This window comes from Apis cerana, linkage group LG11 (genome assembly GCF_029169275.1).
Source record: "Apis cerana isolate GH-2021 linkage group LG11, AcerK_1.0, whole genome shotgun sequence".
NCBI classification, from domain to species: domain Eukaryota; kingdom Metazoa; phylum Arthropoda; class Insecta; order Hymenoptera; family Apidae; genus Apis; species Apis cerana.
The window spans coordinates 11157841-11182387 of record NC_083862.1 but is presented as its reverse complement, the minus strand read 5'-3'; the positions used below and the strand labels follow the sequence as shown (position 1 = coordinate 11182387).

At 34.7% G+C, this 24547-nt stretch overlaps 1 protein-coding gene across 5 annotated transcripts in view; it reads left to right on the top strand.

Moving 5' to 3' along the window:
* Positions 1–24547, top strand: part of LOC107995571 (small conductance calcium-activated potassium channel protein) — a 237281-nt gene that overhangs the window by 138917 nt on the left and 73817 nt on the right. For all 5 annotated transcript variants that reach the window (XM_062081863.1, XM_062081862.1, XM_062081866.1 and 2 more), the window contains one exon: positions 10631–11044. In XM_062081863.1, the coding sequence (XP_061937847.1) occupies positions 10631–11044 (414 nt within the window). The remainder of the gene's footprint in view (positions 1–10630; positions 11045–24547) is intronic.

The window sequence follows — 24547 nt, the reverse complement described above, 5'->3', positions numbered from 1 at the left end:
GTGAAACTCCGGAAGGAGGAGGGTCAACGATAAAATGTTAAAAGGGAAGACGGTTTGGAGGCCCGCCCGAGACTTTTCGCTCGTCCACGTAATTTTAAACGAATTCCTCCCCCGTGGAACAAAGCGGCAATCTTTCTTCGAAAAGGGAAGACTAGAAGAATAAACGGTTTAATAACGTTCTTCGAGACGAAGATGGTGTACTAAGAAAATATAATCGTATTTAATCGAAAGGATCCTGTGTACATTGAATTCGAAACTGATAGAAATTCTTTTACAGAGAAATACAGATGCACTGAAAGGACAGTGGATATATGTAATATAATAAAATATGCATAATTGACGAGAAAAAAAAATCTCAAAAGAAAAGAGAAAATTGGATAATTTCCTTTTCGAAATTTTCAAATTTCATCATTTCACGCGCAATCATATCCTGCATATCTCCACCATTGTGCATATCAAACGTTCGCAGAATTCAAAGAATTCGTTGGAAGCACCGCCATTCGACGTATAATTTCCGCATTTGTTTCGTTTCGCATCGATCGAATCGCAAAAAAGAAAACCCCGCCATCCTGAAAACGTGGACGATCGAATCGATCCACCCTTTTCTTTCCCCTCTTTCTCTCTTCTTTGTATTCCTCGCTCGAGCGCCACCTCGTCGAACGGAAGAGAGCTCGATGAAAGGGGACAGCGATCGTCTGGGAATCGTCTCGACAAGCTTGGCCAACTAATTATTAACGGGCGCGAAATTCAAGCGATTGAAAATCAGCCTCGGTTGAAATTTAATTAAGCTCTCGCGGCGAGTAATCGGCGATCGATCTGCCCATCCGTGAAATCGCGAGCCCTTACACGCCTCGGTGGTCCTTTCACGCACACCCTTCTCCTCTCCGTATCAAGTTATTTCGAATTAGGTTTATACGATTAAGTGTGCCCCACTCGATGGGATTAGATTAATCGGGACAATCGACACCAAAAACTGTTAAGGATTTATTTAAATAAATAAATTCGACTTTGCGCTCAACTTACTCGATATGGTGTTTATTTTTAGAGCCGCTGTGAAATTTTCTCCGGAGATCTGTTTCGACCAACGAGAAAGATTCAAACGTTGAAAATCTACGAAGCATTAATTAAAAATTTCAAGTGTATTCACTTAAATTTGATAAAGTTTTTCGTCTCGTTTTTGTTTAAATTTTAAGGAGACGGAGAGAAAAATCGGATCGTCGATTTGATGAGTATCAATAAGTGCAAAAGTTTGTGTGAAAAAGGAAGGGAATGTATGTATTGCACGATTTGGTGCATAATTGCGTTTAGTAGAGTAATTGCATAATCTTCTAAGAAGTTGAAATATCAGAGATCAATTGCAATTCCGATTTTAATCGAGTCGATTCGAAATGGTAAGATATATTCGGAATGATCGTTGCTCTGGCCTGGATTTTCCTTAAAACGTAATTTCTGCGGATCTGAGACGCAGACAAAATTCTCCTTACCAAGGCAAAATGGCGACAATTGTAACTTGCAAGCATTGTTCCAACCCGGATTCCATCTCTCGGGTCAATGATAATACAATCTCCAGAAATCTCTAATAATATCGAACTTGCCTAAACGATATACTTTGCTATAACTTGCGATTGCAAAAGGGATACAAAAGGAATATGTGTTTCCAAAAATACGGAGATGGAGGGAATAATCGAGGAAATCTAATTTTTTTTCGGAACTGGTAAACTCGGTTCTGGAAAAAAAAGAGAAAAATCAGGGGAAGCAGTGGCAATCTCGACAACGGCTCAATCTCTTCGCAGAAACTAGCGAAAAACTCGATATTTACTCGACAAGCCGAAACTTGGACCAAGTACAGCAAGGTTTCTTGCAAACTTTACGAAATTCCAAGAAATTTCTGCTCTCACAATGCCACTTTCGAGTCACGTAACGTTAAATATTGTAACAAAGTTCGATCCCCAAGGAGATATCATACTAAGCCTCGCGATCCATATGGTCTTAAAGCGAGTTTAAGCTTTACAATTTGAACGTCGGATCACGAATTCGTATCCATAAACGCGAAAAAGGAATTCGAAGTGAACTATATAATTTTCAATAGTTGAATCCAGTTCTCAGAATTAATTTTCAAAACTATATAATAATCTCTGATCATCTGTTTCGAATGAAATCTGAATATATTTATGTATTTTCTTTTTTTTATGAAATATACTATTTAAAAATGGAATCAAGATCGTGAAATTATTATCTAGAATAATTATTGATTGGTGTTGTTTCGAACAATACCAGGTATTCTAGGTAAGATAAGCTGCTTATACAGTTAGACTCTTGGACTCTCATTATCGTCTACGAGACATGAGTGAAGTTTCTTGAGTGAAGTTTCATCGCGAAGGTACTTTAGACTTGTCACTGCCACTTCACTGTGAATGGACCACTCGTGCAATTCATCAAAACTAGAAACTAGTTCATTTAGCGGTCATCTTGGATGTTCATTTTTCGGATAAAATGCAGAATAATCTTATACTTTCTTACAAATAATTTTTACAAATACTAGTGATAATAGTTGATAATATAATCAACATGAAAGTATAAAATATACAAGATTCATATTATACCATAAAATATCAATAATCACATATATTAATCTTTTTAATTAGGATTAAATTCTTGGTTATGCTTCTTCCTCGAATCGTCCTCCACGATTTTCATGAAACGATCGAGAAATGATCGAAACTACGTTTCAAGGTGCGAATTTGGCCAAGTAGATGAGTTTAAGAATACGTGGACCAATCAAGAGTCGGATTAAGGAAGATGTAGTCTCTCGAGATCGGTTTCCATGACTACCAACCCCATTTCTGTATTCTCCTTTCTGTCCTCTCCCAATAACACGACCCGTCTCGCCCCATAGCTGCCGTGAGGAAAGGTCACGAGGTCGGTTGTGTCGCGTGATTCTTCGACTGGTATTCCATGATCGTGAGGTATATAATTATCCTCGTCGCGATTGCTGATCGTGTAACTCATCTGCTTCGTTGTGGAGGAAGGATGACGTCCATCGCTTGGAAGATCCTTTGGCAACATAGTACAATTGCTATAAAAAAATTCCATATTTTCAAGTAAACTCAATATCTTCTAATGGCTCGTAGATGAAAATTCCACGGAGGAAGTAATTTTTAAAATTTCCAATAATCGAACTGATAAATAATATCCATATTAACGATTTTATTGTTCGACACGCGAAGGAAATCTTGCCTCGAAATCTCGAATTCGATCGAATCTTCTACTTTCTTGCTCGATAAACGTCCCAGGATGGAGAATTCAATCTCGTTGGAATATACGCGAGAGTGTATCGCGGGTGTGATAAAATTGCCGTATCTCCGGAGAGAAACTTTAGGATTCCGCGACTGGAACACGAGAAACGCGGCGAGCGGTATGCTTGATTTAATAACCGAGGGTTCCAGCAACTATTTTAATTATCCCCTGGTAAACCTCTGGATCACTGGCGGATACGGATGCTCGCGGTTTATCTTTGTTGCCACGGAACGAATCGGGAGGGAATTTCGAGACGCCGCTCGAAGATTCGATGGTAGAAATTAACCTGACGGTACAGTAACGGAGAATTAACCTGGTGTAATAATTAGGTAGGTGAAGGTAATAGTAGTAGTTTGTAGGAACGAAGAGAAACGGATAGTGGATGTTCGTTATATGGTGAATTGAGAAAATTGAATGGAGCTGTGATTTGTCGTATAAATATTGTGACGAGTATCTTAATTTGAATATTGTTTATATTTCCGTATATATTTTTGCACGAATTTGAATTTCCTATGAATGCAAAAATATTGGAAGTCTATTTATCAGTATGTTATTCGATATGTGAAAGAAAAAAATGATTTTATTCTGTAGGAATATTGAATTGCGTTTATTTTTATTTTTATTTTTCTCTCTATGCAAATATTTTTGAAATATCGATCTTCGATCGTCTTGCATCTTCTAGCATGTTTATTTAATGTAATCTCAGTTGTATAAACGTAATAATTTCTCTCCGAAAGCATGGATAATCTCTCGTGAAATGATATCTATATATAATTTCGGTCTATCATCGCAACGAACTCGACAATTCTCGAGTGTAATTGAAACGGAGCGGGATCGAAAGAGACAGCTTGATATTCTCGAGATTTTAAATGAAGTTGCATCTCGGTCCAATTGCAGCTGTATCTGCCTGCTCATTAGCGAAAAAGGAACGAAAGGATTGTAGGTGAGGAGGAATAGTAGGTGGGAGAAGAAGCGTTTAAGCACTTCTGCTGTACCGGTTTTGGAATGAAAATTCATCATTGAGAATTAAGTTTTTAGCTTCGTGAGCTATGCGTTTAATTCGAATTACGAGCCACCAGAAGTGCCATTGTGCACGCTCAACAATTACTACGCGATTTTCGTGCATTTCACGTTCATTTTCACATTTCACGTTATAATATATATACACGTAGGATGGATTACGTATAATATAACGTCCATTTTGATTTTTATCGTTATCGTTAATGAACAAATCAAATTTTTCTTTTCACAAAAAGAACATTTACTTTCTCTAAAAAATATTAACAAATTTCATGAACGAAGGAGATTTAATCAGTTCAATATTAAAAAGAATAATCGTAATTACTTGCATATTAGACATAATATTTCTGATATATTGCTGAATCCTTTATTTTTTTTTTCTTTCTTTCCTTTTCTCATCGTAATCCTCTCTATTTTATCATCACAAGGAGAATTTTTCTTCTACGTCGTTAGATTTTACTATTCATATGAACAATTTTTGTTATAATCCTACACGATATTTTATCCGTAGAAGAAAAAGAATTCCAATTTATTTTTTTGTCCCCCCTTATGCACATTTTGTACTCTTTACTTTTTATCGAATATTTCGCTTTTTCAATCGTTTCTCCCTCTTTCGCGCGTTCCTCCTTTATCTGTATTCTCCCCATATGTGTCCCTTTATCTCCACGAATATCATTCTTTTATGGTATTATATTATATCTTTTTTTTATTTCCACTTAATCCCAGCCAGACTGAACGTGAGGTTGCATTTTGCTTTTATCCTTTTTTGTGTGTATATATATATATATATATACATATACACGTCTACAGAGATCCACAGAAATCCCACTAAAAAACAATTCCACCGCTATCTCCTTGGTATCCCATTAGCGAAAAATATGTTTTTTATCCCTGAGGATACATATTATAAACCTTGGCGCGCTATTATTTTCCTCCTCCCTCCATCTTCTAATACAATATTGTTCATTTTAGAGTCCAGCTGGACACGTGATTTCCACGAATACGTTCGAACGAAAGAAAAGAGAATTAGCGTTGAATTTTAATAATTTATCTAATCTAACACGCGTCACGGTTTAATCTAATTTCCAGAAATGAATACGAGATGGCGTCGAAAGCTAATAAAACGGGCGAAAGTTTGTGGATGCTAAACCATTATGTTTCGTTGTGCCAAAAACTCATTTCTGTATTTTCAAAAATATTATTATCGAAAACGCTAAAACGGAGACATTGGTCTAATTTAAAATGTTTAGCCAAATACTTTTCCAAAAGAATTGGCAAGAATAATCACGTTGAAAAGGATTGGAATTATTCTAAATTCCAAATATTCTCTATTTTCTAAAAACTCGACGAAAATGATACAGGATTATCTGGACGTATATCTCAAACTCAGTTCGAAGTTTCCGAAGTTTAAAAAACTGGAGATAATTCATTCTCCTATTACACTCCAAAATTCTTCAAAAATTGAAAGGAATTAAAACTCTGAACGTTAAAGCTAGCACATTATAATATTTAGGCATATCCTGCTATAATAAATTGACTAAAACTTCATGAAAAACAAGCCATCTTTAGGCAATAATGTAAGGTTGGCAATGGAGCATCCTAAGCTCCCAAGAAAGCAGTATTTAAGTATCTACTTTCCTAAGAAACACCTTCAGAATACGTTGCAAGCTTCATCTTCCATTTATCGGGCATTCGCATCCTCAAATCCCTCTATTCTCCTTGTTCTCTCTATCTTTATTTTCACACAATATGAATTTTTTTCTTATTCTTCCTTCCGTTTTTTTTTCCTCGTCGTACATTTCCCATATTGCGCGTGGCGGCGTGTCACGCCGGATTGTATTTCTATTTCCGCCTCGAGTTTCCGCCTTCCGCTCGCGGCAAAATCACCATCAACCATTTTCCCAAATTTTATCCGCCTCGCGGCTATACTCACCCTCGCTCGCCATTTTCTCGCCCCTTTTTCTGCCATAAAAAGTCGATTCGAAGCGGGCGAGGGTGTGTGTAATGTGCGTTCGAGGTTGAGCGCCTTCGAATTTTGTAAAAAAATTCGTGCGATTACGATCTGACACGTGATTTTGGTAATGTGAATAGAAATGGAATTATATAACAGAAAATGTAATAATAATTTAAAAAGGAAATGGAAATATTCGCCCGATTGATGAGTAGAGGAAATAGAAAATCTGAAAAATTCCGGTTGTCACTTGTGAAATTGGTGGAATTGTAAGAATCGGATCTTATTGGAAGAAGTGTCGATGAATCAAGAGCGATCTTGTACAAGTATAATAAAATCAAAGGAAAGTTAGAGCAGCTTTGATTGTGAAAAGACTTTGTATCCCTCGTTAAAATCCAGAGATAAATTATCGTTTCGATAAAATTAATAACGGACGAATTTTGTATTAAAAGTTTGCCGATATATTAAAAGAAATCAATCAATTTAATATAAAAATTTTCATAGAATATCGCCAATACATCCAATAGCAAAGGACTCGAATAAAAGCAAGGACTGCCCTCCCCTTCGAGCCTTCTAAACCTCTACGATCTAATTACAATTTTTATTGCCGCAAACAACGTGAACCGAATATTCGTTTCCACTCCGCTCCCGTGGAGTATCGATCATCCACCATAAATTCAATTTTCTCGCGAGGTCTCGCGTAATTTCAAGCACGATGAATAAACCACCCCTTTATGGTTTCTATTCGGTGTCAGTCTTAACGTCGACCCGTAATTGTTTCATCGTGTATTTCCAGCGTGCGTCGATGCAATTTAAATACGCGCGATACGCTCTTGTCTGCTCTGATTTTCGTTGTCTGATTTCGGCGCATTGTTCTTCTCCTTTGTCGCGAGCTCTGTCGCGCGCTATTAAAAGCGCAACGATAACTTTTCCACTCACGTAGGAATTTTCGTGCGTTTCATCGCGATGTCTCGCGATTAATGAGACGATTAAACGTTGTCGAACGTCTCCTTGTTTCTCGAGTAAATGAAAGGGTGGAAAAATTGGAGATGAGTTTTAAGACGAGTTTGAGATAATTATGGAAACGGTATTCCGTTGAAACGAAAATTGAATTAGTTTTTTCGTGTACGAGCACGTAGTGTGACTTTCTTTGTAATTTGTATAACAAAGGAAATTCGTGTTAGTTGAATTAACGTTGTGCGGGTTAAATTGTTAATTTTATATTTAACAGGAATAATCTAGTTTTATGGTTTATTTTATGGCATTCGTTGAATGTTTCGTAGTAAATTTTTAAATCTTATATCAGAGATTATATTATTTGGGTTGGTACATTCAGGTTATCCTTTGATAAAATATATTTTTCATCGATACTCGTAACAATTTCTCATATTCTCGAAAACATTATTACCTTGATTTAAATTTTTCTGTACTATTTTAAAGAGATGTTACTCTATATACTTTAGATAACAATAAAAGAAATTTCCAGTTCTCATATAAAAAACAAAAAAAGAAATTGTCGAGAATGCTTCATCTCTATATTATAATCGATTATCGGATATATAGACGTTCAAAGTTTCCACAATAATTAAGACAGTGCAAAGATTATGAATATGCTTGTGATCCACTGACCCATATCTTTTCTTGGAAATACGTATTATGTAGTATTTATATGTATTTCTAGAAATCGAGTATAACTGCTCTTCCAGGAATCATGTTTGGCATTTGTTTGGAGTTTGGGATCAAGTCAGTGAGACGAGGTGTGAGCAAAAGATCCGAGCGACAAGGATCAATAAACGATCAAAAATGACATGATGATATCTCGAGAAGCGGAAATCGTATCGAGATAAATCAAAAAGCGTGTTAAAGGGCAAGATTCCATGCTTCGTTCGTTCATTGACCGGAAGTCGTTATTTTCGAAATTGTACAAAATTTTTCTAATTTCAATACGGTTGAATGGGTTTGAGATAAATGATTGGAAATTACACTTCTGTTTACACGACGATATCACAGCAACTAAAAATTGCGTCGAGATAAATCAAAAAGCGTTTTAAAGGATAAACTTCAGCGGTTCTAATGGCCCTTCGCTGATTGACTGAAAGTCATTATCTTCGAAGTTATTATAGCGGTTCAAAGTTTCCTAATTTTAATAGAGTTTAATCGAGTTTTGAGGTAAATTACGCGATTAATGTGTTTATTTTTGGAAATAGTATCGTATACGACAATCTTAATTACGATACATTAAAGATATTTTCATCAAAATTTTCAACGAAATTTCACGTGTCGGAATATCCTCTTTTTTTTTTTTTTTTTTGTTTTATATCTTAATGTAATATCATCGTTATATTGCATTTTCGTAGAATTTTATTTTCCACTTATTTTTCGCATTTTTCAGATACTCGAAGCGTAGAGAATAAACCTATTTTCCGATCGAACTCGTTTGATTTCCGCCTCGAACGTCGCTATCCATTCCCCGCCTCGCACTAAACACAATCGATCTCCGCCAATCGAGATTCCAAGGCGACGCCGATCGCCTCCTTGACCGGATTTCCCCGCGATCCGAATCGACGAGAACTACTCGTAAACGACGCAGCTTGTCGTCGTTCCGAATTCCACGGTTTTCGACGTTTCCATCCGTTTATTTCGACGATGTATATGTGTATATCGACATCCACTTCGATTTCGCCAAACGTCCACCTCTTATAAACTTTACCACCGAGATCTTATTTCATTTTTAAACTGGAACAAAGGTTTCGTGCGACTTGCGCTCGATACCTCATTGCCTTTGTCTCGTATTTTTATACTCGGGTTTCAGCTTTTCAGATGAAAATAAAGCGGTAATGATGGCGAGATTTAGTTCATATTTTACCGATATGTGGTGCAAATTTTTTTGTTTCAATAGGTATTTTTTATTTTATATTAGAACTTAAAATTAACAAAACGATTTATTTGATTCTCTTTTTATCTTATTTCTCGGTCATAAATTCATAAAAAAAAATAGCTAAATTAAATACAACGAATCGAAATTAAGTTAAAGTAAGATTGATATTTCTAGCATCTTCCGTTTCGTTTTAAATACATTTTACGAGAAGGATTCCCGCCACAATGAACGTTGTGCCGCGAAACGATCCACTCTTCTTCCCACCACCATCCAATCATCGAAATCGGCACAATCCTGAATCAATTTCCTTAATCATCCTGACCAACAACTTTTCCAATTCTATAGAAGTCTCGACACCCTCGATTTCAATAATTTTTATTTTCACCTGTTAAAGATTATAACACTTGTGTTCCGTTCATTCTTCTTTCCAACGCCTTAATCCGATCATTAATATAAAATTATCATTAATATTTTATCAATAATTCTTCCAACCACAAAAGTAATCTACTTTTCCCATCCACCCATCCACTAATCCTAACCAACAACTCTTCCAACAATTCTACGGAAAAAGTAATCGGCACCCTCGATTTTGATAATTTTTATTTTTACTTTTACTCCGTCCACTCTTCTTTCCACCATTGTAATCCAATCATTAATATAAAATTATCATTATTTATCAATAATTCTTGCAATTCAATCAACTCTTCCAATTCTACGGAAAAAGTAATCGGCGTCCTCGATTACTTTTAATAATTTTTATTTTTACTTTTACTCCGTCCACTCTTCTTTTCTATAATCAACTATAATCAAATTAATACAAAATTATCATTATCATATTCCATCAATAATTCTTCGAATAATCCAATAATCCTAATCAACAGCTCTTCCAACAATTCTACGAAAAAAGTAACCCTCGATTTTAATAATTTTTATTTCTACTTTTACTTTTTTCCGTCCACTCTTCTTTCTATCATCAAATCAAATTAATAGAATTATCATTATCGTATTTCATCAATAATTCTTCCAATCACAAAAGTAATCTACACACTTTTTCCCCATCCACTCATCCAATAATCCTAATCAACAACTCTTCCAACAATTCTACGAAAAAAGAAACCCTCGATTTTAATAATTTTCATTTCTACTTTTACTCCATCCACTCTTCTTTCCACCACTATAATCCAATCAAATTAATACAAAATTATCATTATCGTATTCCATCAATAATTCTTCCAATAATCCAATAACCCTAACCAACAACTCTTCCAACAATTCTACGAAAAAAGTAACCCTCGATTTTAATAATTTTCATTTCTACTTTTACTCCATCCACTACTATAATCCAATCAAATTAATACAAAATCATCATTATCCATCAACAATTCTTCCAAGCACGAAAGTAATCTACACACTTCTTCCCCATCCAATCGCAAAATCCTTCCCCAAAATCTGTCTTCAACTAACTCGCCGATCGTTTTTTCCAGCTACGGAAGCCAGTGTCGACACTCTCGATCCCGGGGGCGATGAAGAACAGCGGCGGCGTGGGCGGCGGGGGCGGCGTGGGGGGCGCCGGGGGTGGCGGCGGTGCTGGTTGCGGTAGCGGCGGCGCAACCGGAACCGGCGAGGAGGCCGGTATCGCCCTTGTCGGCATCCACTCGGAGTACCCGCGCTACGTGGACGAGCGTGTCCTGGCCGGGGGCGGGCAGGTGAAGGGCCCCTCGGGCAGCATCGGGCCGGGCTCGAAGCACAAACCGAACGTCGGCTACCGGCTCGGCAGGCGGAAGGCCCTTTTCGAGAAGCGGAAACGCATCAGCGACTACGCCCTCGTCATGGGGATGTTCGGAATCATCGTGATGGTCATCGAGAACGAACTGTCCAGCGCCGGTGTCTACACCAAGGTGAGCGTGCAACTTGTTGTTTAATCGATGATTATTTATCGATGCTTTAATTCTTTCAATTTGGGTTAATAGGAGGCAGGTTTTCTTTGTTCTCTTTTAGTAATATTCGGGGATAAAATTTTGTGAGATATATTAATTGATATCCTTGCGAGTTTTAAAATATTAAGGAAACTGTGAAAAGTTGACAGGAAAATTCATGGTATCGAGATTTGGAAAAAATATTTGATTTTCTGTGAGGAAGCATTATAAATAATAGATCAACGCGTTAATACAAAATTTTTTGAACAAGGAAAGGAAATTTCGTTGAAAAGGATTCCTGATTTTAGTCTCCGATTGCCAGAATGCTACAAACAGTATTAACTCGTTCAGATTTAAAAGAGTTAATTAAGTTTTTCTTAACTCTCATAAATCGAGTTTGCAATAAATTCACTTGAAAACAAAGTACTCTTAATCGAACAGCGATCGTTTGCATAATCAACGGGTTTCTTCTTGAGAATTTTAAAAACGTCTAATTCCTTGGAACGTTCGTTTTAATCCCACCATCGCAAAAATTTCGCTAACAGCAGCCTGGAATTTCTACTAATAAGAATACAAGAGAAGAGCACGGCACTTTCTTGGCAACTTTTTAATAGATTCAACCGGCCTACTTCGCGATCAGTTTGTCTCGTTCAGTCGATCCTTGAAACCTGACGGCGTTTCTGGGATCGAGAACTGGCCGAAACTTTTCAAACTCGCAAACTCTCGCGACAGAATTAACAAGAGTAACAGAATTAACATCCATCCAGATTATAATATAGCATGATAAGAAAATTTAACCACTTATTCATTTATGACGCTATCCTCGTTCCTCCAGTTTCCAGTTTAAACGATCTTAAACGATTCTTCTGTTAACGTGTTACATTCGTCCGATATTTTCAACAGTTGGACGGATTGTTCTGAAATTATTATGGGTAGTAGGATCGCGCAAAAAAGGCGGTTAATATTTATTCAGGAATGGCTGACTGTTCTTCGTAAAGAGGCGGAAGAATGAAACCGAATTGCGGCGATGCAAGTTGTATGCTAATGGCGGTGCTTGATGTATTTTCTATGATAATTTGAGAGCAAAGGGGGGAACATTAGGATGCATATTGAGAAGAATACTAAAAGATAAAATTGCGCGGAACCCATTGGGTTTAGCATGTGTCGAGAATAATTTCATAGAGATATGATGTTTCTTCTTACAATTTGAACAAAATACGTCGATGAAATATATATTCGTTGAATTGAATTCCCTTTCCTTTTCCAAATTGATAAAAATTGAAATAATTTTCTTGAAACGAGTGTCACGATGTCGATGATGCTGATGACTTTCTCTGATATTTAATCAATATTAAGTCAACGATCTCTTTGACTTTTAATCAATATATATTATGGAATATAATAATGGAATAATTTTAACGATTCCTCGTGGTTTACGAGTTACAAGTTTGAATAATAATGATATGAATAATTTGAGCGATATTAAAAGAGTGTGGCACTTTTTCGTGCAATTTTTCTATTGATAGTCGAGCGCATGTTTGTGAGACAAGAGATAAGCTCGAAAAGCTTTTACGTTTCCTCGTTACGAAATTGTTAGATGTACGTGACGATGAATTTTAATCTTACTTCTGAGTGTGTCTTCCATTACCTCTTTCAAGCGATGATCACGCGTTCTTTTTCACAGCGAAACAACACACGTTGGATCACACGTGCCGTGCTAATAAATTTAAAAATATCCCTCTATTAGAGGTATTCGTCGAAAAGCGTGCGAGGAATTAATTTCTTGGGGAGAAAAAAAATTAGATTGAACAATTTCGAACGAGAGTATCACAACTTTTTTCAACTTTCTACGACTTATTACAAAAGTAAATAAAGGAAAAAAAGATAAAGCAAATATCACTCGAATTAATATTCAACGATCGAAGAAATTTCATTATTTCTTTCGTCGAGAATTAGATTATTTCTCGCCTTCGAAATCTTGTCTTTAAATAGTTCAATTCGAAACTCGTTATTTGCCCATTAATTCGAAGGTTTCTCGCGCCTCGTTTAATTAAACTACTATTCGCCGGCCTACGATTCAATCAATCGAACGTCTCTGCTTTGAAACCATCTCTTCTTCCGAAATTAATGAAGTGCGTCGTCTCTCTAATTAGATAGCAAACTGATATGTTAATTAACCGTCTACTCCGTGATCAATTGGCAATTCTGAAGAGATAGAGAAATTTAGACAGATAATGAAATATCTGAAGGCTAGATCCTTTTTGTGGTATCGAAAGTAAACTAATTTCTTGCAACTCTTGCATTTCGTATAATTATATAAGGAAATAATTGTCCAGGAAATAAGATAATTTTGTGATTCGACAAATTCGTAGAAATAAACTAAAAATAACGGAAATTCTAGACGCGGGAAAATTGGGAAAGCACAAAAGTTTCATTTATTTATTCTATCATCTTATCTTGATGCCTCGCGTCGATCAGACGTTTCCCCGATATATCTCATTCCGGAACGGATATGAAATTGATGCATACGAAAGAATTCAACCAGTCAACCGTGAAGCTTCCTGTTTCTCATGAAAATATTTGCCTCGATTGCTTATATATCTCATTCGCTTTCAAACTCGATCCCATTTATTTCCCTGAGGAATCAAAGATCAAAGTAACCTTATTAAAGAATAATTGTAGCTCCATTCTTCACATTTCAATTCCTCATTTGAGAGTTTCGAGCACTTTTTCAAAAGATGTTTTCTAAACGAGAACGGCTGGTCAAAAATAATATATGCCACATCAAAGACCATATTTTCCATCGAAGAAAAGACGATGCAAAAATTCGATTCCAATTTGATCGTACTTTCGCTTATTTGCTTGAATTAAGTCTCTGGCCGATAAATCACCTGTTCACAGCGATCGAATAAATAGGATAATGGCAGGAAGTCGGTGCTCGACGCGCGAATCCAAACGCGAATTTATCGTCCTGTTTATTTTCCCAATTCTTTCGCTCGTTGAACGAACCGTGGTAACGATCTGTATTTCCATTCCGCCTATTTCCCACCCATTCCATTCCTAATCATCGTTCGTCGATTTTGGTTAAATCTAGCGTGAGGAAAGGCAAGCACGGTTGACGACTGAATTACGTTGTTGACCGTGGCAACAGCATGGCTGAACCGGCGCCAAGTACCGATGAATAGATTAACAATATCGGTAATGGGTTGGAGGAAGGAAAATGGTGGTTGTGCGTCTGGTGAGAAGGAAAAGAAGGCCAGGAGGTTGCATTCGATTGCTCCCTTTCTTTCTGCCCTCGAATGCCTTCTGCCCGGATTCCGGGCCAAATCGTACGTTTCTGTCTGATCTAGGGAATCCTTTATGTGTATAAGGTGTTTTGTGGGTTTTAAAGGTGAGATGTGATTCTGTTGATGAAGACTGTGAAAGGATAATTTGGAATCTAATTGGTAGCGGAGAAAAAAAGAGAAAAGGAAAGAGAGAAAATTTTGTAATTAAAGGGAAGGGTGTAACGTTGAAGGGTGAAATTTGATTATTCTCTTGTCTCTTTTAAAGTGTGCTGGTTCTTTGACTTTTTAGGTTTGGTAGAAGTGTTATGTTGGCTGTGAAAAAGAAATAATTTGAAATGTAGTTGAAAGAAAGAAGGAAAAATGTTTGATTAATCGTTTATTAAATAACCAGAAGATGAATTCGTGTTTGTAACATTATTATTAACTGATATATAATAGAGGACTCATTTTTGATTGTGAAAAGGTGAAAATAGAATTGTTCTATTGTTGTCCTACATGAAAGGATAATTTATAATAGTTTTTGAAAAAAAATTTTTTATTAAAGCAAAATTTTCCAAACTTCAAAAATTAATATTTTCGAATTGAAATTTAATATTACAACCAAGTAACGCGATTGTTTTCAGCTTTATTAATAGTTCAAATCAAAAAGTGTAAAAAAAGAAAAAAGATCTATATTATCATATAACACACTTCCTCTTTTCAAGAAATCCATAGAAATATTTACTTTTGTTTGTTTCTTGATTATCATTTGTCGTTTCACGCGACTCTTGAAAATTTGCATTGGCGCATAGAATTGCAAATATTTCAACTTAGAATCTTTCAAAAACAAAATTTGGAAAATCGTTAGCAGTAGTAGTACGACTAGTCTCATTTTTTATGCATTGCTTTTCTTACATTCGTGCATTTATATATTCGTGTTTCGCATAAAAAGAAATGGTGAGAATGATATCAATTTTTCTGCAAAATTTTCGTTCATTTTTTATTTATTCGTTTCTTCAGCTGTAGAAGAACTCTAATTCTGAAGATGAATTGCTCGAATTCGAATTGAATTTGAAATTTGAAAAAATTGTGTAAGAACTTTAAGTCAGGAATACATCAAAAGGATTCTTATTTTCGCGTAAAGGAAAGATTTCGTTCCAATGTTAAAATTGTAGTTTTAATAATAAAGAAATTCTCGGCAGTTCTTTGTGAAACTAGATTCTTTGTGAAAAACGAATAGAGATTGTATTCTTTTTGGAACAAAAAAAAAGTGAAAGCGCTAACGATGCCAATCCGTAGTTTTATGATACTAAACAATCTTCCATTGTTACAAAGAAAACAAAAACTTCTGGGAGAAAATTGATATATTTTGAATACAATTTGCAGAAAATATCCTTAAGTATTGAAATATTTTTCTTAATATTTGTACCCTTAAGGAAGAGACACTAAAATTATCGAACCTTTATTAAGTTTTGAAACTTCTTTTTTATTTTTGTAATTTAAAATTTATATTACTTCGCGACAATAAATCATTTTTTTTAAAAAAACCATTTTAAAGTTTCTTTTGAACAATATGTTCGAAGAATTATTTTCAATTGGAGGCTCTGGAGTTATAAATGCATTTGAATTTTAAGTAGAGTACATTTCAGTAAGATAAACGAATTGAATAGGAGACAAAGAAACGTAATATATCATCTTTCTTATTGGAAAGATTCTGACTAACATCTCAGAACTTCGATTGCATACTGTTGTTCGCCGATATTCCATGCTAACTCAACTTTTTTTTTTTCTCTCCAAACGAACATCGGAATCTGTCTCTTTTAAAACTTTCTCGTGCTCTCATCCCTTCCACGAATAATAAATTATGAACACATACACGTGTAGAATCTAGAAATATATATCTCGCCTCTGAATTGAAGAAGAAGAAAAATAGACGAGTCTCTCTTATTATTCAAAATTTTATCAAAATTTAAATTTAAAATTGGAAAATCATGAAAATATATAAATTTGGAAAAAAGAAATATTTCGTCCCTGAAAAGAAAAAGAATGTGAATGAGTTTTTCTTATCGTAAATTATCTTATTAAAACAAAATTTACTTGTGTAAATTTCATTCATTAATCATCATCAAAATTTAAAATTAAAATTTATTCTCAATAGTATTGCTATCCAAGTTTCAAAATAATAATTATTCATATCAAATATCGTGATATAGACGTGACAAAAGAAACAAATATAAATGAAATCTATCAAATTACTCACGTTTGATTACTCTTTTCAAATGAAAAATGAGTGGAAACTTGATTGCGTCCTGTAATGGTTTCTATGAAACTTGGATATCGGTATATGGCACGCTCAAAGGTGCAGACTTGTATAATTAAATTCAGAAACTCGATACAAACGTTTCACTCGGCTCGATATGCCGATACTTACTAGACGAAAACGTCGAATTCAAATGTTGCAATTAATATCGGCCCTCCTTCCTCATCCAGACGAAATTAACGAGTTCGAAGAGAACAAATCGACCCATTAAACTTATCAATTGCACCTCTTTCTTTTTTTTAAAAATGTTATCAATTTTACAGGAGAATTGTTTCAATTTCTATTATCGGAAAATTTATCGTTTTATCATTTGTAAATTTCAAAATTTTTAAAAAATATATTTGGAAAAATTAACGCATCGATCTTTCAGTCCTCCAGATGTAGGATTTATTTTGTCATTTTCCACTCAAATTTGTGATAATAATATTTTTAGGCAAAAAAACATGAAAGCAACATTTCGTTATGGATCTCTTTGGAATCAATATTCATTCTACACGTTGTTAAATCATCCATCGTTCATTGACGCATAAACTTTTCATAAGAAATGTGAAAGTGACAAAAGAAAAATTTTCCATGTATTTGATTCCTCAGACATTTCCCTTTTCGACGTTTTACAATTATTTTTTTTTTTTTTTATGTATCAAAATACTATACATACAAATCTTTCACATTCCCTTTCGATTTTTAATGCTACATTGAATGTGAATAAATTAAATACATATTACAAGAATAAAAATACGCCTTTTTTAAGGCGGTGCTTTTCACTTCGAAGCCTCTTCCCTCTAATTCTTCAAACTCGAAGACCTTTCGTCTGACTCCTTAACTCGTTTAACATTGTGACAATTATGACAGGTGACTAATGTTATTACGAAGCTAGAGAGTCATTTTAAAAGAAGCCACACGAGAACGAATATTCCATAGATTAGAATATCGTAACCTCGTATTCTATTAAATAAACGAGTTGTGTATCGTCTTTCCAATCTAAGGCGATGAAATTTATTCAAATTAAATTTGATAAATTCCATAGAGAAATTGCCGGGTCAGTCAATTTCTCTAATACGTGATGTGTACTGTCTCCACGAGTATTTCAAACATTTCCTCTGTTTACTCTTCAAGAATTAATTGAAGATTGGAAACACAAATAGCTGCATGTGCCAAATTCTAGATTGGGCAAACGATTTTTTTTCCCCAAGAATTTTATTTATTTATTTAACTTTTCAGTTCATCATTCGAATATATATTATTTTTATAAAAGGGGCTCGAAAAAAGTATTCTGAATCGTTTCAACAGTTTATTGCTCGAACTTAAACATATATGAGAAGCGATACATTCTCGTAAATCAAAACGCGTCGAATTAATATAATCATTTTGAATTCTTTCTTCAATTTGCGCCATCTAGTCCTCTCTTTTTACATTAACACAAAATTAAACGAGGAAGGAAAAAACAGACGAACGTAATGAACACTTTCGTAAGGAAGACGAAAAGTAGTTAATTGCTGAAAAGCAATCCAACTTTGGAAGTGGTCTTTTCTTGTGCATTTTTCGCGAGTGTTGCGCGTATATACAATATATACATCCGTGAACAAACAGGCACGCCAATTAACAAAGTCAAACAGTTTAAACGTCTTGCGAAACGAAAATTAATGTTTCACGCAGTTCAAACTCACCCTCTCTCCCCCTCCATAAAACATCCACGTGCTAGTTATTCGCGCCAAGTTGAAACAAGTTTCTACCCTTGCGATACAATTCCTTAACAATCAAAATATAGCGAGATATATTCCGATAATTTTATTATTATTGTATCAATCTCTTCCATAAATATAAAAATAACAAAATTTACCAATTTAATGCAAAAAAAAATTGAGCATACAGAAGAATATTTTATTTCTTTTTACTGTAACGTAATACACATTTCACGAACGCGCTTCTATTACACAGAAATATCGTAAAGAAAAATCTTGATTCACGATCGATCGAAAATTGGTCGCGACCACTCGTTGTTTTTTCTTTTTGCCGCGTGGAAAGAAGCGGGAAATTCGAATATCCGGCAATAAGCTCCGCGAGAGGGAGCCGGAGTATCGGGTTATGGAGTACGGCTGTGTAAACCGTTCGCGATACGAACGGAATACACGGCGGATTATTTGTTTGCCGTATCGCGTAACAGTTTAGGCGGCGTTCCATTTCTTGGCGTACTCGAGGCGGGGGCGAAATGAAGCGAAGTCAATATTCGCCAACGATAAATCCCTGGCGCCTGTTTATGCGGCCCACCTTCTCCAACCGGTTATTATGAATCCCAGCCTCTTTTGGGAAAGGAGCGCGACGCGCTGCGAGCAACGTTCGATACAAAGAGCCGGTATTAAGCTTTTCCGCGAGCAATGCGCAAACGGAGAATATACGATTATTTACGAGAATGTATATTTACGAGAAAGTGGTGTTTAAGAAAATAGTCGGAGTTGGACAGTGAACTCGTTACGGGGAAGTGAGCAGTTGAGATGTTTCGAATAAAGTTGTTACTTTAATAGTGATAAGTTTATTTGAAAATGCTTGAATGTTCGCCAGTTTGGCGCTGCGGTTATCCGGATTTATTCCACATGAAAAAATTATTAAGTGACTTTATTCCCTGGCGCGTTAAAATTTCGGCCATCTCTGGAGATAGAATGAAATTAAGAATAAATTTGAGACTTCGTTTTTTTTTTAGTTATTAAATAATTAATGTATTTTCTCTATGATCTTTAATTCTTTATTCTTAATTCATGTTTCATTTTAACTCGAATTAGAATTAACTTTTGAATTTTCGGGCATATGCAGTTGAATTATGAATATTTAATAAAGTTATAAAATTCTGATGGACTTTGTAATTAAACGTGATCAAAAGTGTTTTTTCTTTTTTATGTATAATTTTAAAAGGGAATAGAGGATATTGTGTAATTCGTGATTTATATTCATGATACAAAGTTAAAAACTAATAATGTTTAAAATAGAGAATTTTCATATTTTACTTAAAAGTTAACGTATACCTGGCTTACTTCCAATTGGATGATAAATAATCGATAAGAGGATGCTTCTAAATGCTTTAAAATAAAGTGAATAATAATAATAATAATTTTTTTATTTCCAGAAAAAATTATATTCCATTTATGAAAATATTTTATTAACCCATAAATAAATATATTTATATGGAACAATATTCGCTCGAAATTATCAACGAATTTTATCACGTAATGATACACAAATATCGAACTAAAAATAATTATTTCGTGTAAAAGAATCATTGCTCAACTATCGACTAATAACATAACACGCGAAATGTAAAAATACAAGAAATAAAAAAATACTTGGAATAAACGATCCAACATTCCAACGATATTTGACAAATTATCGAATACCCCATCCCTTTCTCTGTTATATATCCAACCAAAATTCAGTTTCGGGGCGGAAAGTTCCCAATAAGATATATTATTATATCGAGATTCCGCGGTAGATGTGCGGCGGCCACACGCGGCACGTATCATTGGCCGGCAGCCAATGACGGACGGGGTGGAGATAGATTTAAGTAACTAGTTCATGTTCGTTGGCGTGCATCTCCCTCGAAAACCAGCCTCTGGCGCCAGGATCGCGCTCAGCTGGCTCGATCCTCGTTTTTCTATTAATTTCTATCGAGAATTCCGGTGGCGATCTTTCAGTAAAGGGAAAATTGCAACAATTCCATCCCTTCGTCGCTTATTCTTGATTGAAAACGTTCCTTCTCCGCTTATTGCGGACATAAGAGATCCTAATCTCCATTATCACGTTTAATCTTAATCTCCTGTTTTTTTTTTCCAGATACCATTCTCTTTTCAATCTTGTTTCATTTTAATCGAGGATTTACGAGGACAATGGGCGTGTTGATTATATTACTGTTTTCGAAATTCGTATTATTCGTTTCCATTTTTGAACGGACATGAGGCGATTTTTACGTCCGTTCTGGGAGAATAATGGATTTTCAATTTATACCGGAGCAGCGTGATAATTCGAAAATTTGGGAAGGTAATGCGTTTTCGGTGATCGATGAAAATGGAATTATTGGCCACGGTGTCGTTAATTGGATAAAATTGAAATAATTATATCTTGCACGGTTGCGATGTAAATAAAATTTATACGCGTGTGCGCGATTCAAAGTTTGAATTATTTAATTCGTTGATCTATTAATTCCAATTTGGATGAGCCATACGTGTGCCCCATCTGAATAGGTCCAAAAATAACATTGTTTCATTCGTCGGAACAAAAACGTATTCGTAATTATTAATTTTATCCGGGTAATTAAAACGTGATCAGATTAATTTCACCCGCCTCTGTCGTAAAATTTTTTATCACGCTTCTTCCCTCAAATGAAATGGTAACAAAGATACGTGTTTATGAGAAAAAATAACGAAGAAGGAAATAAAATTTGATAAAAATTCTATATATCTGTTCTACAATTTTCTACAAATAAGCAGACACAAAAAAACTTTTCTCTTTTCCAGAAAAGATTCCAGAAAATTCCAAAAATTAAAATTAAAAAAATTCCAAATTCCCCTCGACTCTCGGCCCACAGAGAAAAGAGGAAACAGTTAACGTCCAAGTCTTTATACATCGGATGGTGGGAGTGACAGTCTCAAAGACGAGAGTTCCATTTCCTCTGTCGCGGCGTCTCTCCGTAAAATTCAATCAAAACCGCAAACCATGACCCGCCAAGTAACAGAATGCATTAGCTTTGATCCCGAATTCTGGATCCCCCCGTTGAATCCTCCTCTCGGCGATAGACAACCGGTAAACAACCATAAGATGCTAATGCTAAAACAGGGACGGGGGATTATTCAGGCGGATCCTCCGTAACCGCCATTGTTAGTTTCTCCTCTTGAACGATGTTGTTAATCACAATTAGACCGCTGCTAATTTCCCGTAAGGGAGAATTTTGAGTGATTTATCACGATGTTGCGAAGTCACGGGGAATAGCAAGTGTAATTCCATCCGTGGACGTGAGAAATGAACAGTTGTTGCAGGTATAGAACGATGAACAATACGTTGAACGTTGTTACACGACATCCTGGGATGGGTTATCGTGGATACTGGTTGTGTGCATGTACTTGCTGTTTATGCACACATAATAATAATGGTCGATGAAAAGATTATTAATGGAGATAATATAATTTTGCTGTTGGATTCAGGATTGGATGAAAATTGGAATAGAAATAAAATTTAAAAGATTTGGAGGATCTTGAGGCTAATACTACAGTTACAGATGAAAATTATACTTGTTGATATATAGATATCAAAAAAAAGTGAATAAAAGTGAAAATCTTTGTATGAAATTTTTTTTTTATGTTATTACATTCGATGATCTCGGAAAAATCAAACCTTATCCCTCGTTCGTTAAATAAAATGGGAAAAGTTGGACGAAGCGTGAACTCGGTAAAGAGGATGAATCTATCAAATCGAATATTTTCAGGTCAATTGTTTTTATGCCTGACGCTTATCATTAAATTCGTGATATTCTTTACCTTTTATTATCTCATCGTCCCTTCTGAATTCTGATTCCAAATAATAAAAAAATCGTGTTTGGAATTCGAATCGAAGAATAAAAAAATAATTTTAACAGCGAACAAATAAACTTGATTTCATTCACGTGTTTTAATTAACGATAACGTGACCATTTATGCATAATTATTTATTATTCATATTATTTTTATTAACCAACGAGATGAAATCATTTTAAAGATTTTAAAACTGAAAAATAAATAAACGGTTTGATGCTTCGATTTACTTTAAAGAACTAATTTCCAACTCTGTCCAATATTTCTTAGAGAAAATTATTTTCGATAAAAAAAATATTTAAAGTTCGCTCGAAAAGATGATCCTGCATTTTTTCCAAAACATAATTAAGCATTCAACGTGGAAAGGATTAAAGATTCAATAAGCGAAGAATTTTTCCTTGCTAAAAAAAAAAAAGATGAAAGCGACGTTGTTCTGTTCCTTAATCCTTATCACGAGGCCAGGATAAAAGCATTCTGACCCATTTTTATCGGGGCTACAACCACGAATGTGGTATCTGGCGATCCTAATCCTTGCATAACGTGCAAACTCTATATCGAAACCATCGTGAAGGGGAAAAAAACTGAAAGCCTGTATCGGAAACCAAAGTATCCGACGTGAGAATGGAATAAGAAGGTTTCTGGTTCTTCTCCTCGTTATGGATGGTGACGAAAATATATAAAAGAGGATTCGAGACGAAAAAAAGTTTCTTTAACTATTCAGAAAGAAAAGAGAGAGAGAGAGAGAGAAGAGGAAATTTAAATAGTTTCTGAAGAAATATATATATTTTTCAGGTGAAAAAAGAACTCTTGTGTCAACATGATAATGGATTTTATTTCATATCTCGGTTACGGGAAGATCAACCGAAAGTCAGTCGGTAAAGTGAAAAGTCTGCAAACACGGTCGCCATTAACACGGTGCCCTCCCTTCGAAGTTAAATCCTCAATTTAAAAAGTACACTAGGGTGGAAATATGAGAGAGAGTAGGAGATTTGTAAGAGTTGTTACGTGATTAAGATAATAGAGAAATTAATGATTTGTATCTTTGGATATTTAAGAAAAATTGTTTTGGTGCGATTCGATTTTTGATCTGAATAATAAAAACTTATAAATTATATAAATCGTCTGGTAAGGAATCAATGAATTGAAAAAGCGAAAAAATATTGATAATAAAATCGAACGTGAAATTAATTTTTAAAAATCAGAAACAATTTGAGAATTTCTGTTGGGCGTTGAATTAATTCTTTTTTTCCAACGATATTTCGAAAAAAAATTAATTACAAAAAATTGTATTCCATCCACGCAACGGCAAATAGCACAGAAAGATATCGTAGGATGTAAATGGAAAGCAATTTCATTCTCTGAATGCGTAATATCCATAAAATTTCAGCATCATTTTGCTTTTTTCGAAAGGCCAACAACAGAGCTAAAAATCGAATCAACTACCCCTGGATCCATTGTTTCTTGTCGTTGTTCCAACAAAAGAAAATGGAGTTTCAGAGTTACGATTGTTATTTTTGTCTTGAATGAAACGATTGCTCGTGGATCGTTTAACATTTACTAATGGATATAATGAATAAAAGTTGAAACGAGAACATTTCCGAATTTCCGAAAGACGCAAAAAGCGACCCCACAAAAAGATTAGAGAATGGAGCGAAACTCGGGTGAAATTCGATATTTTTACACAAAGATTAATTCGCTTTTAATCCTTTCTACCAACCATCCCTTATTCACACCTTGTTACAAAGCAATTTAGAAAAGAGCGAATAAAAAAGTAGATATCGATCGTGTGAATGCTGAATATTTTGATCTTTATATAAATGATGAAGATTTTAAGAATTTAAGAAACTATCTTCCTATATATTTTTATAAGTAAATATTTCGTAAATTATGGAAGATAATTGAAATTAAATATATAATTATCCAATTATAATAACAAGATTGTGTTGTTCCATTACTGTAATTTTTAAATTCACGTATTGCCAATGTTATAAAAATTCGTGCTCGTATTTTTCAAAAAGGACCAAAGGACCATTTATCAGTGCTAATAAAATAAGAACAAAGAACAAAATTTTAAAAATCAATTCAATCAATATTCGATAGTCTCTCTCTTGTCACCAAAAAAAAAAAAAGACTATCGAAAATTATTCATAAAAAAAACTCCAGATATTAAAAATTCGGCAATACAATACAAATTTTATTTTCATTGCGAAAGAATTCGAAAAAAATTGTAAAAAAAAAAAGAAAGGAAGGAAAAAAAGATATTGGAATTATTTCATTCTAAAAAAAAAAAAAAAGAACGAACATTGCAAAAAGAAAAAAGAGAGAAAGAGAAAAGGAAAGAAGAAAA